Below are 13,967 nucleotides of genomic sequence, written 5' to 3'. Positions count from 1 at the left end.
AGGAACCACAGTTTCCTTTGTGAAAAGCCCTACCCCTCCAGAGACGGGGAACACACTCCTACAAAGTGCCAAGAAGAATGAAAGTCTTCATAAAGCCTCATGTAAAGAGGGCACATAGAATTCTAAGACTCTATAGCATTGTGAACCTGTTTTCTATAAAGAGCACTATTGGGAAGGTACATTCCATTATAGGTGAGTTGATGAATTTTTTTTTTATCTTGGTTTGAAATCTTCAGTTTTCTGAGAACTAAGTATGTTTGGCTTAAAAAGATCAAAGATAACAAAGAAAACTTTATTTTTGGGACTTCTGATATTAGATATGTATTTTCTGCAGCAAGCAAGTTTCTGGTTTAAAAAAATATAGCTCCCTGTGAGGCGTCACACGTTAAGCAGTCAGTATCCCAAGACTTACCCTTACTGGAAATGTCAATCACAAACTTTGGGCCTCTATTACTTCTGGCTGACTTGGCTAGAGTTTAGGGGTTCTCATAATACCCACCATAGGTGTTATAATTTGCTGGAGAGGTAGTTCAGTGCTTAAAATGGTTTTCTGCTTCTCCAGAGGACCCAAGTTCAGTTCCCGGCACTCATGCTGGGCACCTTACATTCACCTGTACCTCCACCTTTACAGGCTCTGACACCCTTTTCTGGTCTCCGTGAGCACCTGCACTGATGTGCACACAACACTCCTCCACACACAGATATACATGTATGCATACCATAACAAAAATCTCTTTTACATTTTTTGATGCAATAGCTCAAGAAACTGGAGGAAATTATTTCATCTTTTAACAGTTTATTATGAAAAGTATAAGATATAAATTAACAGCCTGGTGAAGCAGCATATGGGAGATGAGGAGCCTTGAATGGAGGTACTCCAGTCTCAAATTTGGGGAGTATGCTACCCTCCTAATACATAAATGCTTTCATCAACCTAAAAACCCTCTGGTACCCCTCCCCCATTATTTAGGGCATTTGTGGAGATCTCATTACATAGGCAAGAATGCATTAATATTTGCCACTGGTGATTGGCTTCAGTCTGAAAATACCAAGCCTGTAATTATGCTTTGTTTTTTTCTAGTGGATCAGCCACCATGCTGGGGCTCTAGGGATTCTCATTAGTGGTCGTCTCAGTAGCAATCTAGACAAACATCACCCTGGAGGTTCAAAGCCCTTAGAACAAAGACCATAAGTTATAATAGAGTATGCTGCTCTCTCCCTGACACTCAGGAGATTACAAGGATTTTAATAATTTGATATGGAACTAGGGCAGACCAAATAAATATTTCTTGTTATGCTACAAATTCCAAGACTAGAAAAGACAGTTTGAAGTTATTTTATCAGTATTACCACTCCATAAATTTTAATGTATCATAACTGTACCTTATATGTTGAAAGTGCATTTATCAAATTTTTATTTATATTGTTAGATATCCTCAACAAACTTTGCATCAAAATTTGGAGACTTAAAGTTTTTAATGCTATCAATAGCTTATTTTGGAAAATGTTTTTCTCACTATTCTTAATTTCAGTACTAATGTGTATTTTTACAATAGGTTCTCAAAACCAAATATTTCCTTTCACAGTATTCTTCAGTGACATTTAAGATTACAAGGAAAGAAACCCTTTTTCTGCATCTGAGATTGGGGACTATAAATTAGACTCAGAGGTGTACAGTTGTATTGATTCAATGTACATAGACGTTCATAAAGGTGAATTCTCAACATAGCAGTGAATTTTGATTAGTAAGGCATGGAAAGGCAAAGGGAACTTTGCAACAAACGATGGGTTCTTAGAAGAGAGTGGAAGGACAGAGAAACAGATGTGACTTTGGAAAGGTAAATGAGCCCTGAGGAAAATACACATGATTTACTATACATTGAAATAGTGTCTGCATTGTCATGGTGTTGACATCCTTCCTACATTGAAACTTCTGGAAGAGGACATTTAGAATCTTTTTCTTCCTTCTTTTCTTTTTGAGGATCCATTTTTAGACAGTTAAAGAGGAAAGAAAGCCTTTTCCTGCATTTGTTGATTTTCAGACATTGCAGTTCAACAATCCTGTTGCTACTTAACACTTCTGCAGTTTCAGGATGGACACACCCTTCAGGGATTCCCGCTCCATGGGGGAGGGGAGTGGGAATAAGGAGTAAATCCTAACAAGTATTTCTTTTCCTCTCTAAAATAACTTATTTGCAACTCAGTCGAAATTTTGTTTGGAGTCGTTGGCAACAGAGACGATATGTCATGATTTTATGTTTTATGTCGTTTATCCACCGATGCAGCAGTTTGATGAGGACAAATTGTATCTGTTTGCTAGTGTAGAAACAAAGGGCTCCGTGTCAGGGTCAAAACAAGCCCTTGGAAATGCAGTGTGTGCTCCCTAGATACTGATTAAACACCAATTACCCCTGCCTCCCTTGCTTAGTTACTACTGCGGTTACTTGTTGTTTCCCCATATGAAAGCAAAGGAAGAATAGAGTAGAGGGTAAAATGATACACAGGAAATAATTAGGCAAATAGATCAAAAGAAGTATCCAATCCTTAAACCCTGTCTCCTCCGACACACAGTGAGGAAGCAGAAGACCCTAAAAACGTTTATGGCCTTTAAAGGCCTGAAGATGCTATGCCGCCTGTTTACAGAATATAGGCACAACTGCCACTGCTTTAAATATCTACTATTTTGATTAAATTGATATCAAACTCATTCTCAGGAGTAATTTCTCCAAAGCTTTTAAATTTATATTGAATTGTTTTCTTAATACTTTTGAAAATATTGGCAATCTTATGGCTAAATCTCAAAATTTTAGTATCTTTGGAAATTATAGTGTTCCATTTGGGCAGAATTTCTGGTCAGTGAAAATATTATTGACTATTTTAATGAATTATTTCTAACTTCGTTTTTGTACTTTTCCCTGTAGATCATACACCTGTGACTCAGAATGAACAGAAAAACAAATCAAATGTGTTTCCCTCTACATCATGTGAAAACCCCTCCCCTGAGGACTGTATCATTCTGTATGTATATATTATCAGTGTTAATAGTCCCTCAACTTGCTGTTTACTAAATATCCCTAAGTAATTAACCCCTTTTATAAAATGTAGCTTAGGATGTCTGTTTAATCAGTCAACTGAAATCTTCCAAAGCAACTGTGAGGAACCTGACCTGTAAGATTGCTCCAGTGTCCGCTCCGCCAGCAGCTTGTAAAACACCAAGTGTGAGGGGAAGCTTTATCTGACCTTCTCCTGTCACTGAGTTCAGTGAATACGCCTTAGCTTCTAAGAAACCTTACACAAGAGTAAGTCTGAAACCTGCCAAACGATAAGACCAGCACCAAAACCTTCAAATGCTGGTGAAATTCCTAACTTGTTGCTCTAAAATTTTTCCTTTCAGCTAAAATTAAACTACCCTTAAAAAAATTCTCAGAAAAAATTTTTTTCTGTTTTACTTTCATATCTTTTTGGCCATTATAAATAAAAACTGTTACATGTAATTTGCATTTATAAATAGTAGAGATGTCTAGTTGGTTTTTTTTTCAGACAGTGTCTCACCAGGTAGCTTAGACTTGCCTTGAACTGTGACCTCAGCCTCCCAGTTGAGATGTCAGTGTAGCTTGAGTCTCAAAACAATTTAATATGCTCATACAGAAATCTAAGTCCATGCTTTTATAACCTCCTAACTATGGCTCACAAAACTTTGATTTTAAATAGAAATGCTAACCCAATATACAGCATAAAATCTCATTAGTTTTAAAACACAGACCCAACCATTCTAATATGTTTCACAAAACTGTCTGCCCATGACCTTAGAAGATTATACTGTAGGTAGAGAATTAGTTTTTACAATAAATTATAGATGTTTTAACGTCATTGTGCTAGTTTGTTTATGTTTTAAACTACAAAAGCTACAAACACACTGTGTACTCAAGGGAGGAGTCACAGGGATGGAGGCTTTTATTTTTTTTAGAGATGTAATTAGCTTATTCGAGTGCTCTATCTGCATGTATACATGCAGGCCAGAAGAGGGCATCGGATCCCATTTCAGATGGTTGAGAACTATGTGGTTGCTGAGAATTGAACTCAGAACCTCTGGAAGGGCAGCCAGTGCTCTTACCTGCTTAGCTATCTCTCCAGCCCCATGATAGTTGATTTTTGTCCACTTACACAAACCTAGACATGTCTGGGAAGAGGAGACGTTAACTGAGAAAATGCCGCTATATGATTGAAAACCTGTAGGACATTTCCTTAATGATTGATGTGGGTGGTGCTGTCCCTGGGCAGGTGGTCCAGGGTTGTACAAGGAAGTAAGCAGAGCCAGTCATAAGTAGTTAGCCAGAAAGTAGCTTCCACGATGGCCTCTACTTCAAGTCTCTGCCTGCTTTCCCTCAGGGATGGACAGTGATCTGAGACTTGCAAGTTAAAATAAACCCTTTCCTCCTTGTGTTGCTTTTGATCTTGGTGTTTTATCACAGCAATAGAAACCCAAACTAAGACAGTCATGGTATATACCATGGGAACACATAAATATTTGAGCTTTTTATCTTTAGATGTTAGGTTCTTTTATTTATTTTCCTTTTTTAGAGACAGGGTCTCATGTAACCCACATAGGTCTTGAAATTGCTTTGATTCTAAGGATGGCCTTAGTCCTCCCTCTTTTCCTTCCCAAGAACTATTAATCCAGGATTACACCACTTACAATGTAGGTTCTGTTCTTATAGTTCATTTTATTATGAACTGAAAGTCCAACTTCATCTTGACTTTTTTTCCCCTTATGGTGGTGTTTTCTTGAGACATTCTATAGCCCAAGTTTGCCTTGATTCTTGGGATCTTTCTGCCTAACTCTCTCAAGTACTTGGCTAAGAGGCATGTGTTTTAGAATTTATTTTGCTATATCAAGAAGACCTAACTTGAATTATACACATAAAATATAATTATTCTAGATGTTCTTAATTAGTCCTTTACTTTTTAAACTTCTGACTTAATCATACCCATGTTCTTACAAATATAGGTCATAAAATGCTCTCAAGTGTAATTTTTGAAACAATATTAACAGTTTTGCAGTTTTACACACTCCTAAAAGAAAATCCTCTCTTTCCATTTCTCCTTTTAATCATGTTCTGAATATTCTTTGATTTATCTTTTGAGGTTGAAGTTATATCCCAGTCTGATTACTTTTGTTCCCCAAAGGTTTGGTTTTCACATCTTTGAGAAAGGTAATTTTGAGTTTGAAGACATACGGAGGAAACTGGAAGGGATAGAAAATCCATGAGTGTTAGCTCCTCTTAATAGTGCTCTGAGACTGTAAGGAGAATGGCAGTGTGTGCCCTCCATCCGATCTAATGAGAACAGCTTTACAATCTCCTGGTAGTAGGGAACTTTCTCAGGAAGAACTTGGTGTTTGTTTGGCTGGTGGTTTGGTTTGTTCTGCTCTCTCTTTTTTTTTTTTTCTTTCTTCCTTTCTTTTTTGTTTTTTTGTTTTATTTGTTTGTTTGTTTGTTTTTGTTGTTGTTTTTTTATTTCCTTTTTTTTAACCATTCTGAACATCTGACCCAAGACTTCATGCATGCTAAGGTACCCTACACCCCTGAGCTGCAACCCTGATCCCTCAGGGATTTTAAAAGAAAGCCTTATGCTCACTAGTTAATATGGCAGAGTGTAGCTATCTTCTAATGCAGGAGTTTAGATAATCTGCTTGTTTACTGAGATTCCTGTCGTTCTCAAAGAGGCATTTGGGTTTTTATAAGAAAATATATTCATTTGTATGTGATTTTTTTTATTAATGAAGTTTATTATTTTTAATGTAGATTCCTGTTGACTAGTAATTTCTCTAAAAGGAATATAAGAATAATCAGGAACTTGGTTAAGAATTTATGTCCAAAGACGTTCATCAAAACTCTAACACAGAGACAAACTGGAAATAGTTCCAACATTAACCAACAGTTGATAGTATATCATTTACCCATTAGACCGAGAACCAGAAACTTCATAGATGAAATTGTGTACAGAGCCAATGGACGGAGCTTGTCCACTGAGGAAAAAAATTGGCAGTATTAACAAAACCTGGTTTACAGTAGGATAGTGTGGTTAGCAGGCATGGCCGGGATATCAGCACACCATGAAGTTGCTATTTATGCTACTGCTCATCCTGTGGAAGTTACACACGTCCTGTGCAAGTTTAGTCTGTTACACACTAAAATACAGGTGTTTGGAGGTTTTTGAGACATAAGTAAATAAAATACCTGTTTTAATGTATAACAAACCCTTAATAAAATAAAACTTTATGTTTCTTGTAGAAGTTTAAAAACTGGATTCAAAATACAAGAGTTTTTTTCAGATTTTTTTCCCTTAAATAGAATACCAGTCTCGCATTCTTTTGTTAGTTCTCAGAGTATCAGTATTATTGACAGCTGTCTTACATATTGTAGGATGGAAAATCAGTTAAAAATTGTTAGATGTGGGCACTGTAAAGAATTCTTAACTAATTCTTCAAACTAGCCTTAGTTTTGCTAGGCAAAGACTTAACAAATCACACATGAAGAAGCCCATAATCAGCCCTTAAAGAAGTCCGGCTCTCCGTGTGCTGTCAAAGCCTATGGACAGTCACAGCTATCATTAGGCTCCCTAGCATTGCCTTAATTACACCTGACCTCTAAGTGCCTCCGGAGTATACAAAGTGTCTCAGAGTCTAGGCTACTTTACTGCAGGCCAAGAAGACACAGTAAGTGTCACCTTAGTGTGCGTTGTTTTTTTTAAATGAAGTTAAACATAAATTCGAATTGTAATAATTGTTTTATTTTAATAGATCTACAGGAAGAAAAGGATTCCTCCCTGTGAACAATAAAACTGAAGGTTCGGGGGAGAAGGAGCCCCCTTTGCATGCATCTTTCCATCACCATGTGTGCTCCAGTGCTTGCCTGAGGGAAGCGCCACTGTCCTTGAAGGGAGAAAACCCTCTGCAGCTGCCACTCAGATGTCACTTCCAGAGACGACATGCAAAGACAAACTCTCCCTCTGCTGCCCTCCATGTAAACTATAGAACGCCCTGCGGACGGAGTCTACGAAACATGGAGGAAGTTTTCCATTACCTGCTTGAAACGGAGTGTAACTTTTTATTCACAGACAACTTTTCTTTTAATACTTATGTTCAGTTAACTCGGAATCACCCAAAGCAAAATGAAGTTGTTTCTGATGTGGATATTAGTAATGGAGTGGAATCAGTGTCGATTTCTTTCTGTAATGAGGTTGACAATAGTAAACTCCCACAGTTTAAGTATAGGACGACAGTATGGCCCCGAGCATATCATCTGAACGTTTCCAGCATGTTTTCTGATTCATGTGACTGTTCTGAGGGCTGCATAGACATGTGAGTAGAAAAACATGGCGTTTCAAGCAATCTTCTGACTATAGACACATTTCTCTAGTCCTACTGTGTTCCAGTTTGCCATTCTGTCTGTCTAAAACTAGTGGACACATTGTCTAAAATAGATGAAAAAGATACCCTGTCTCATAACTGCCCGAAATGGCAATTTGAAATTTAGTTTTTCTAAGGATGCTTCTAGGTACTGCCATAGTTACAATAGCCATTACAGTGCCATCGATGAGTGTACTTTAGGTACACTCTCCTCATCATCACAGAATCCTGTGTGCTAGGTGGTATATTTCTCTCACACAAGTAAGAAAGTAGGTCTTAGAAATAAACTCAAAGGAGTCACAGAGCAGACAAATTGGAGAAGCAATATTTGAACCTTTGTTCCTAATTTCTTTGTCCTTGTTATATTTTACTTTTATAAATTAAGTGTTATTCCTGGCTGATTTTTTGGAATGTAAGTGTGCTTGCAACTACTATTGTTTAACAACTGCACTGATATTCCATCAAGAATATGACAACATGCTCTGCTACATCAAGATCTTGAGAAACATTTTCTTTTAAAGATGCGTAATGCATATGCATTTGTAGGTTTACAGATATTTGGGTAGATTTGTGTTATATGTATAGTTGACAGTGCAAATTTAGCTATACTAAGCAAAAGAAAATGGGAATTTATTTTAATATAGTTATTCCCTCATCTGAGGGGTATATTCAAGGACCCCTGAATGCTTAACATCTTGTATTAGTACCAAAGTCTGTCTATTTGTGCTTTTCCCACATACTCTAAAGCATTGTAGGTATGACACTTGATCTGTAATCAATATGGCTGTCAGTAGACTAACTGGCTGGTAAGGAGTTTCTTCCTTTACAGAGGCTTCAGTTCCTGTGGCCAACTGTAGTCCAAAAATATTGTCCTGGACAGATGTTTTAGAGGTTAAGAGCAATGACTGCTCTTCCAGAGGACCCAGGTTCAGTGCTCAACACCCACATGGTAATTCACATCCAGAGCCAAGGGAACTGCTGCCTTCCCTAGGCAACAGCTATGAGGCATGCAAGTGGTGCACAGACGTGCATGCAGACAAGATAGCCATGTACATTAATAATAATAATTATAAAACATATGCGCTTAAAGCATAAGTATTACACTCCATGCTGTTTGGAGTTGTGTGATGGAACGCCCCACTCCACTCCTTCTCGAATGTGAATCATCTCTGCCCATACTATTCACAATTTGCCAGTTAGTCACTTAATAGCCACATTGATTATCAGGTCAAGTGTTGTACTTGGCAGTACATTCTAGTAAGGTTTATTTTACTTAATAATGGACTCAAAGGACACAAATAATGATATATATATACTCTCTCTCTCTCTCTCTCTCTCTCTCTCTATATATATATATATATATATATATATATATATATATATATATATATATATATATATATCCCAAAGCACGTAAGGAGATATTAATTCTGATATCATATGGTAGTGTTTCAGTTTGTGGGGAAAACACAAATAAATAGACCTTGGTACTGATACAGGATGTTAAGCATTCTGGAGTCCTTGAATATACCTCAGATCATAAGGGAATATTAAAATAATCTGTGGTAGAAGAGCATAGCTAAGACTATCAGGAAATGAGCTGATGAAAGCATTCATTTTGAAGATAAAAATCCATATAATGAAATGTCTGTTTCACGGTCAGAGAGCTCAGTGCATTTTATGTTAGTTGTAATAAGCTTGTGGTTGGTGTTATTTCTCAGATAGGCCTATTGTCTTTAGAGAAGTTTCCATATACTCTTTGAGCAGAACCCTCTTATAAATAAAAGTCCACCATTTTTAATGTCATTTATGCTTTCACCGAGTCTCTTAACTTGGTGGCTTTTGTTTTTATTCTCACTTCTCTGTCCCCACTGCCTTTCTTTTAGAAAAAAGTGTGCATGTCTTCAGTTGACAGCAAAGAATGCCAAAGCATGTCCCTTGTCACCTGACGGAGAATGTACTGGATATAAATATAAAAGACTGCAGAGACTCATACCTTCTGGGTGAGGGGCCTTAGGACGTGCTGCAGGTTGTTTGTAACTATGAGGAATGTTGTTTTTTTACGTTATGTGCATGGGGGTGTGGTACCTGGGTCTGTGTGTGCACACGTGGAAGCCAGAGGTCGAGGCCAGGTGTCTCCCCCAGTCACTATCCACCTTATTTGTTTTTTTTTTTTTCAGATCAAGTCTTTCACTGAGCCTGGAGCTTCCCACTTTGGATAGACTGTCTCTGCTGTCCGCCTGCGGCTGGAGCTACATATGTGCTCCATACCCAGCTTTTCTATGAGCTCTAGGGATCGAACTCAGGTCCTCATGCTTGAGTAACAAGCATTTTACCCACTGATCCATTCCCCCAGCCACTAAGAGGACTTTTTTTTTTGCTATGGTCTACAGTCTTAAAGGTTTCCTTTATATTTGTTTCTAATACTGAACATCTAAATTATTAAGAAATGATAACCTGAAACCATTGTATATTAGGAATGGAAGCCGGTGACCACACACAAATTAGAGTATATTCAGATAACCACTCATCTGCTTCAGCTCTGGCTGTTCAGGAAATGAGTGACTGACTATCCCTTTTCCCATTAAAACATGTCTGCAGCATGTTCAAGGCAGAGGCTAAATGAGTGGTAGACCAGCCTGAGCTACAGGAAGAAGCTGTTTCAAAACCAAATGAAGGGGCTGAGGAACTAACTTGATGGGAAAGAGCATGAGGACCTGATGTAAAAAGCTATACATACCTGCCTGTCAGGGTAGTGCTCTTAGAGGCTGGAGATATATGGTCCCTGGGGCTGGCCTTCAGGCTCAGTGAAGGGATCCTTCTTGAGGGAATAAAGCAGAGACTAGTAGAACAGGCACCTGACCTTCTCTGGTGTCTGTGCTTGTGTGTGTGTGTGTGTGTGTGTGTGTGTGTGTGTGTGTGTGTGTGACACATGCATGAGCATGATCTCCCCCCACACACAATAATAACTGTAAAGATATATACTTATTAAAAGAAAAAGTGATTGAAAGATACTGACTTGACAGTTGATAATTATCAACTTATCGATTAATACTAAGAAATAGCACTAGTAGAACTAGAAGTGGAAGAGTTTGATCCTAGACATTTCCTTTACATATTTTAAAAGCTAACATTTACTATGTACTGAGCACCAGGATATATGTCTTGTAAATATTGACATATGGTTATTAATGAAACAGCCCCATAGGTTAAGCTCTGTTATATAAGCTTCTTGTTTGAGGTTGGAATGATGGCTCAGTGCTTGCTGTTCTTCTAAAGGACTCAAGTTCAAATCCTAGCACCCACATGAGCGTTCATATTCAGTTGTTATAACACTGGTCCCAGGGATTCAGTGCCCTCTTCAGTTTTCTGTGGGTACCAGGCAAGCACATGGTACAGTTATATACACAGGCAAAACACTCATACACAAATCATAAATAAAATAATTTCCATTTTAAAAATGGAGACTATAGCTAGTCAACCCAGGCGGTCTGACCTTACGTTTCCCCACTTCCCTCAGTCTCATTACTGGTTGAGTAAAGTAGCAATATGCACTTCATTTTGCTTTTAGACTATCTTATGACACCATCTTGTGTGTATTCCTGCCAGCATTTATGAATGCAACCTGTTCTGCAAGTGTAACCGACAGATGTGTCAAAACCGCGTCATCCAGCATGGCCCCCGGGTGAGGCTGCAGGTGTTCAAAAGTGAGAAGAAGGGCTGGGGAGTGCGCTGCCTGGATGACATTGACAAAGGGACATTTGTGTGCATTTATTCAGGTAAAGCAAAGATTTGCTTTTTAAAGATTTTTTTCCTATAAGTAGGGTCTATATACATCTGTATTTAAATTGTCCTAGTCAGAGCCATCCACATCATTTAGCCAGGTGCAGAACCACAAGATGTAGGGGCAGTACAAAGGGAGACAGGCAACTGGACCTTGGCTCCAGAAGGGCTGAGATGCCATAAGGTCCGAGGTGCTTCAGAAAGGAAAGGTCCTACTTCCCCAGGGCTTGAGACTCAAGCAGCACATTGTCTCCACAGCTACAGGTGCTATGCAGTAAGGGAAGAGAACTTCTAAATACAAAGTCCCAGTGACCCACCTACCCAGGTAAAAGCAATCAGGCTAAAGCTCCTTAGTATTTGGAACTGACTAGAAGTTCACAAGTCAGTTTGTGATGTTGAGTCAAACAGTAACGTTAAGCATCTCACTTAGTTCAGGGACTTCAGAATAGATGGTCATGCTTGAATCTGTCACATACCACTTACATACACATATGCTACCCAGCCTGCCTAGCATTCTTCCTGTTACGCAGACTAGCCCTCTAGTGAAGCTGTCTGCTTACTCTAAGTGGTGTCCAGGAAGCGTCACTGGCAGTCTCTGCAGAGCTGGAACGTGGCCTGAGACTGACCTAGAAGATGAGTGGTAATACCTAGCCACCAATTCTAGTCTGATAAGTATAATTTGACTCTTGAAAGAAGATGCGTCAATGAGACAGATTTTAATATTAAACTGAGTTTGAGCATAATAGTAGGTCAAGGTCACAAATTTTAAATAGGTCATTTTTGATAAGAGTTTAAAATTTCAAACTTAAACCAGTCTTGTCTAGAGTGCCTTTTGTTTTCGTGTTGCTGTGGATCTTTATAAAATATCAGAGTGGACTGGCCCTTCTTTCATATAACTCATCTCTACTATGAATATGAGGCTCCCGTTGGCCTTGATTTTTTCCTTTTAGTTTCATGGTATGGTTTTCTTTGATGTATTCTAGAATTTGTAGGGTGGGTTTATCTCTCTAGAAACAAGGTGCTCCTAGTGCAGAGAAGACAGATGCCTGCTTGTTGGTAGTTTCCTGTTTTGAACACTATCTGTTTATTTCAGGAAGGTTACTGAGCAGAGCCACTCCTGAGAAAACTAACATTGGTGAAAGTGAAAGTGAGCAGCAGCACACCGTGAAAAATTCATTCTCTAAAAAGAGGAAAATAGAAGTTGTATGTTCAGATCGTCAAACACACTGTGAAAGTCCTAAAACTGAGGGATGTCCTCCTAAGTTTAGCAGTGATCTCGAAGAGCCCGTTGTGTAAGTAAAAACTCAGAAACGTTTGGGGTTAGTACCTCTGTGTCTGTTTTTCTCTCTTTCCACCATCCCTCCCCTCAACATCATCCTGCCTCATAATTTAAGTTTAACACTTCTAGAAATCCAGCATTCTTACCTTAGTATCTAGTCAGCACATTCCCTTCTGTGCCCCATTTCCGAGTTCACTGTGGATGACTTTCATCTGATTCGTTATGAATAGTATACATTTTAATTTTCTGTATCTCCATTCTATTCGGAAAGCTTTATTAGGGTCTCTTAAGTGTTTAAAAACACATTTTGAGGGGCTGGGGATTTAGCTCAGTGGTAGAGTGCTTACCTAGGAAGCGCAAGGCCCTGGGTTCGGTCCCCAGCTCCGAAAAAAAGAACCAAAAAAAAAAAAAAAACCACATTTTGAAATTATTAATATCTAATGATTACCTTTTTCTTCCTCCACTAAGTAGCATAGGTATAATATAGATTAATTTCTTTAATATTTTAATTTTAAATTTATGTGTATGGGTGTTTTGCCTGTATCACTTGTGTGCCTGGTGCCCTAAGGGGCCAGAAATGGATTTTGGATCCCCTGGAACTGGAGTTATAGATGATTATGAGCTGCCCTGTGGGTGCGGGGAATTGAACCATGACCTCTGGAAGAGCAGCTAGTACTCTTAACCACTGATCCCTTTCTTCAGTCCCTAGACTAATTTCTAACAATAATGGAAGCTTATGAGCTAATGATATTACCTATATCTTTTGGTGATACACAGAGTAACTTTTCTTTTCCTTTCAGGGAAATGAATAATAGAAATATTTCAAGAACTCAGCGTCATTCAGTCATTAGAAGACCTAAATCCAAGACAGATGTTTTTCATTACAATGAGAAAAACATGGTAAAACATGAGCTCACTTGCAGTGTTAGTGCTTGTTGGGGAGGGACAATTGAGGAGGATCATGAGTTTGAAGTCAGCTTGGGCTACATAGCAAGACACTATCTTGAAAAACAAGAGAGATGCCTCTCCCAGGACATCAACCACTGTCTTACCTTTCTAGCCTTTACCAAAACATTTATGCTACATAATACTATGTAGGCTCTGTTTTGTTATTTTGAACATACATGCTATGTTCAAAAGTCTGAGGTACAAATTTATTATGTTTTTAGCCCAAATAATATCTTGACTAATGTAGTTGTAGCTTACTAATGTGCCTAGAAATAGACAGTTCAAAATGGACACCGTGTGCCCCACTTATGTCAGAGCTCCTCATAACACCAGGTTTGTAGCTGTTCAAGTCTAACCAACTCTATGTGCTCTATAAAGAGTCATACGTGTGAAGAGGCCCCGCTGCCAAGTGCTTTTTTCCTGGCTTGGAAAGCACAGCTGTCTCTCTTACTTTCTTTGGAAAGCACAGCTGTCTCTCTTACTTTCTTTGGAAAGCACAGCTGTCTCTCTTACTTTCTTTGGAAAGCACAGCTGTCTCTCTTACTT

The 13,967-nt window shown here is 38.5% G+C and overlaps 1 protein-coding gene across 10 annotated transcripts in view; it reads left to right on the top strand.

Moving 5' to 3' along the window:
- Nucleotides 1-13,967, top strand: part of Setdb2 (SET domain bifurcated histone lysine methyltransferase 2) — a 51,762-nt gene that overhangs the window by 10,130 nt on the left and 27,665 nt on the right. For 6 of the 10 annotated variants that reach the window (XR_005493987.2, XM_039093876.2, XM_039093875.2 and 3 more), the window contains 6 exons: nucleotides 2,922-3,018; nucleotides 6,803-7,363; nucleotides 9,298-9,414; nucleotides 11,021-11,190; nucleotides 12,288-12,486; nucleotides 13,274-13,373. Coding sequence is in view for 8 of the 10 variants with exons in the window: in XM_039093876.2 (XP_038949804.1) it covers nucleotides 2,922-3,018; nucleotides 6,803-7,363; nucleotides 9,298-9,414; nucleotides 11,021-11,190; nucleotides 12,288-12,486; nucleotides 13,274-13,373 (1,244 nt within the window). In the remaining 2 variants the exon portion in view is untranslated. Of the gene's footprint in view, nucleotides 1-2,921; nucleotides 3,019-6,802; nucleotides 7,364-9,294; nucleotides 9,415-9,591; nucleotides 11,191-12,287; nucleotides 12,487-13,273; nucleotides 13,374-13,967 lie in introns of those variants that run through there. The other 4 variants (XM_039093879.2, XM_063274868.1, XM_039093880.2 and 1 more) reach the window with 4 other exon arrangements.

The sequence above is a fragment of the Rattus norvegicus genome, chromosome 15, assembly GCF_036323735.1.
Source record: "Rattus norvegicus strain BN/NHsdMcwi chromosome 15, GRCr8, whole genome shotgun sequence".
NCBI lineage: Eukaryota > Metazoa > Chordata > Mammalia > Rodentia > Muridae > Rattus > Rattus norvegicus.
Note: the sequence above shows the minus strand (reverse complement) of the source record. Positions and strands in the feature narration are given on the sequence as shown.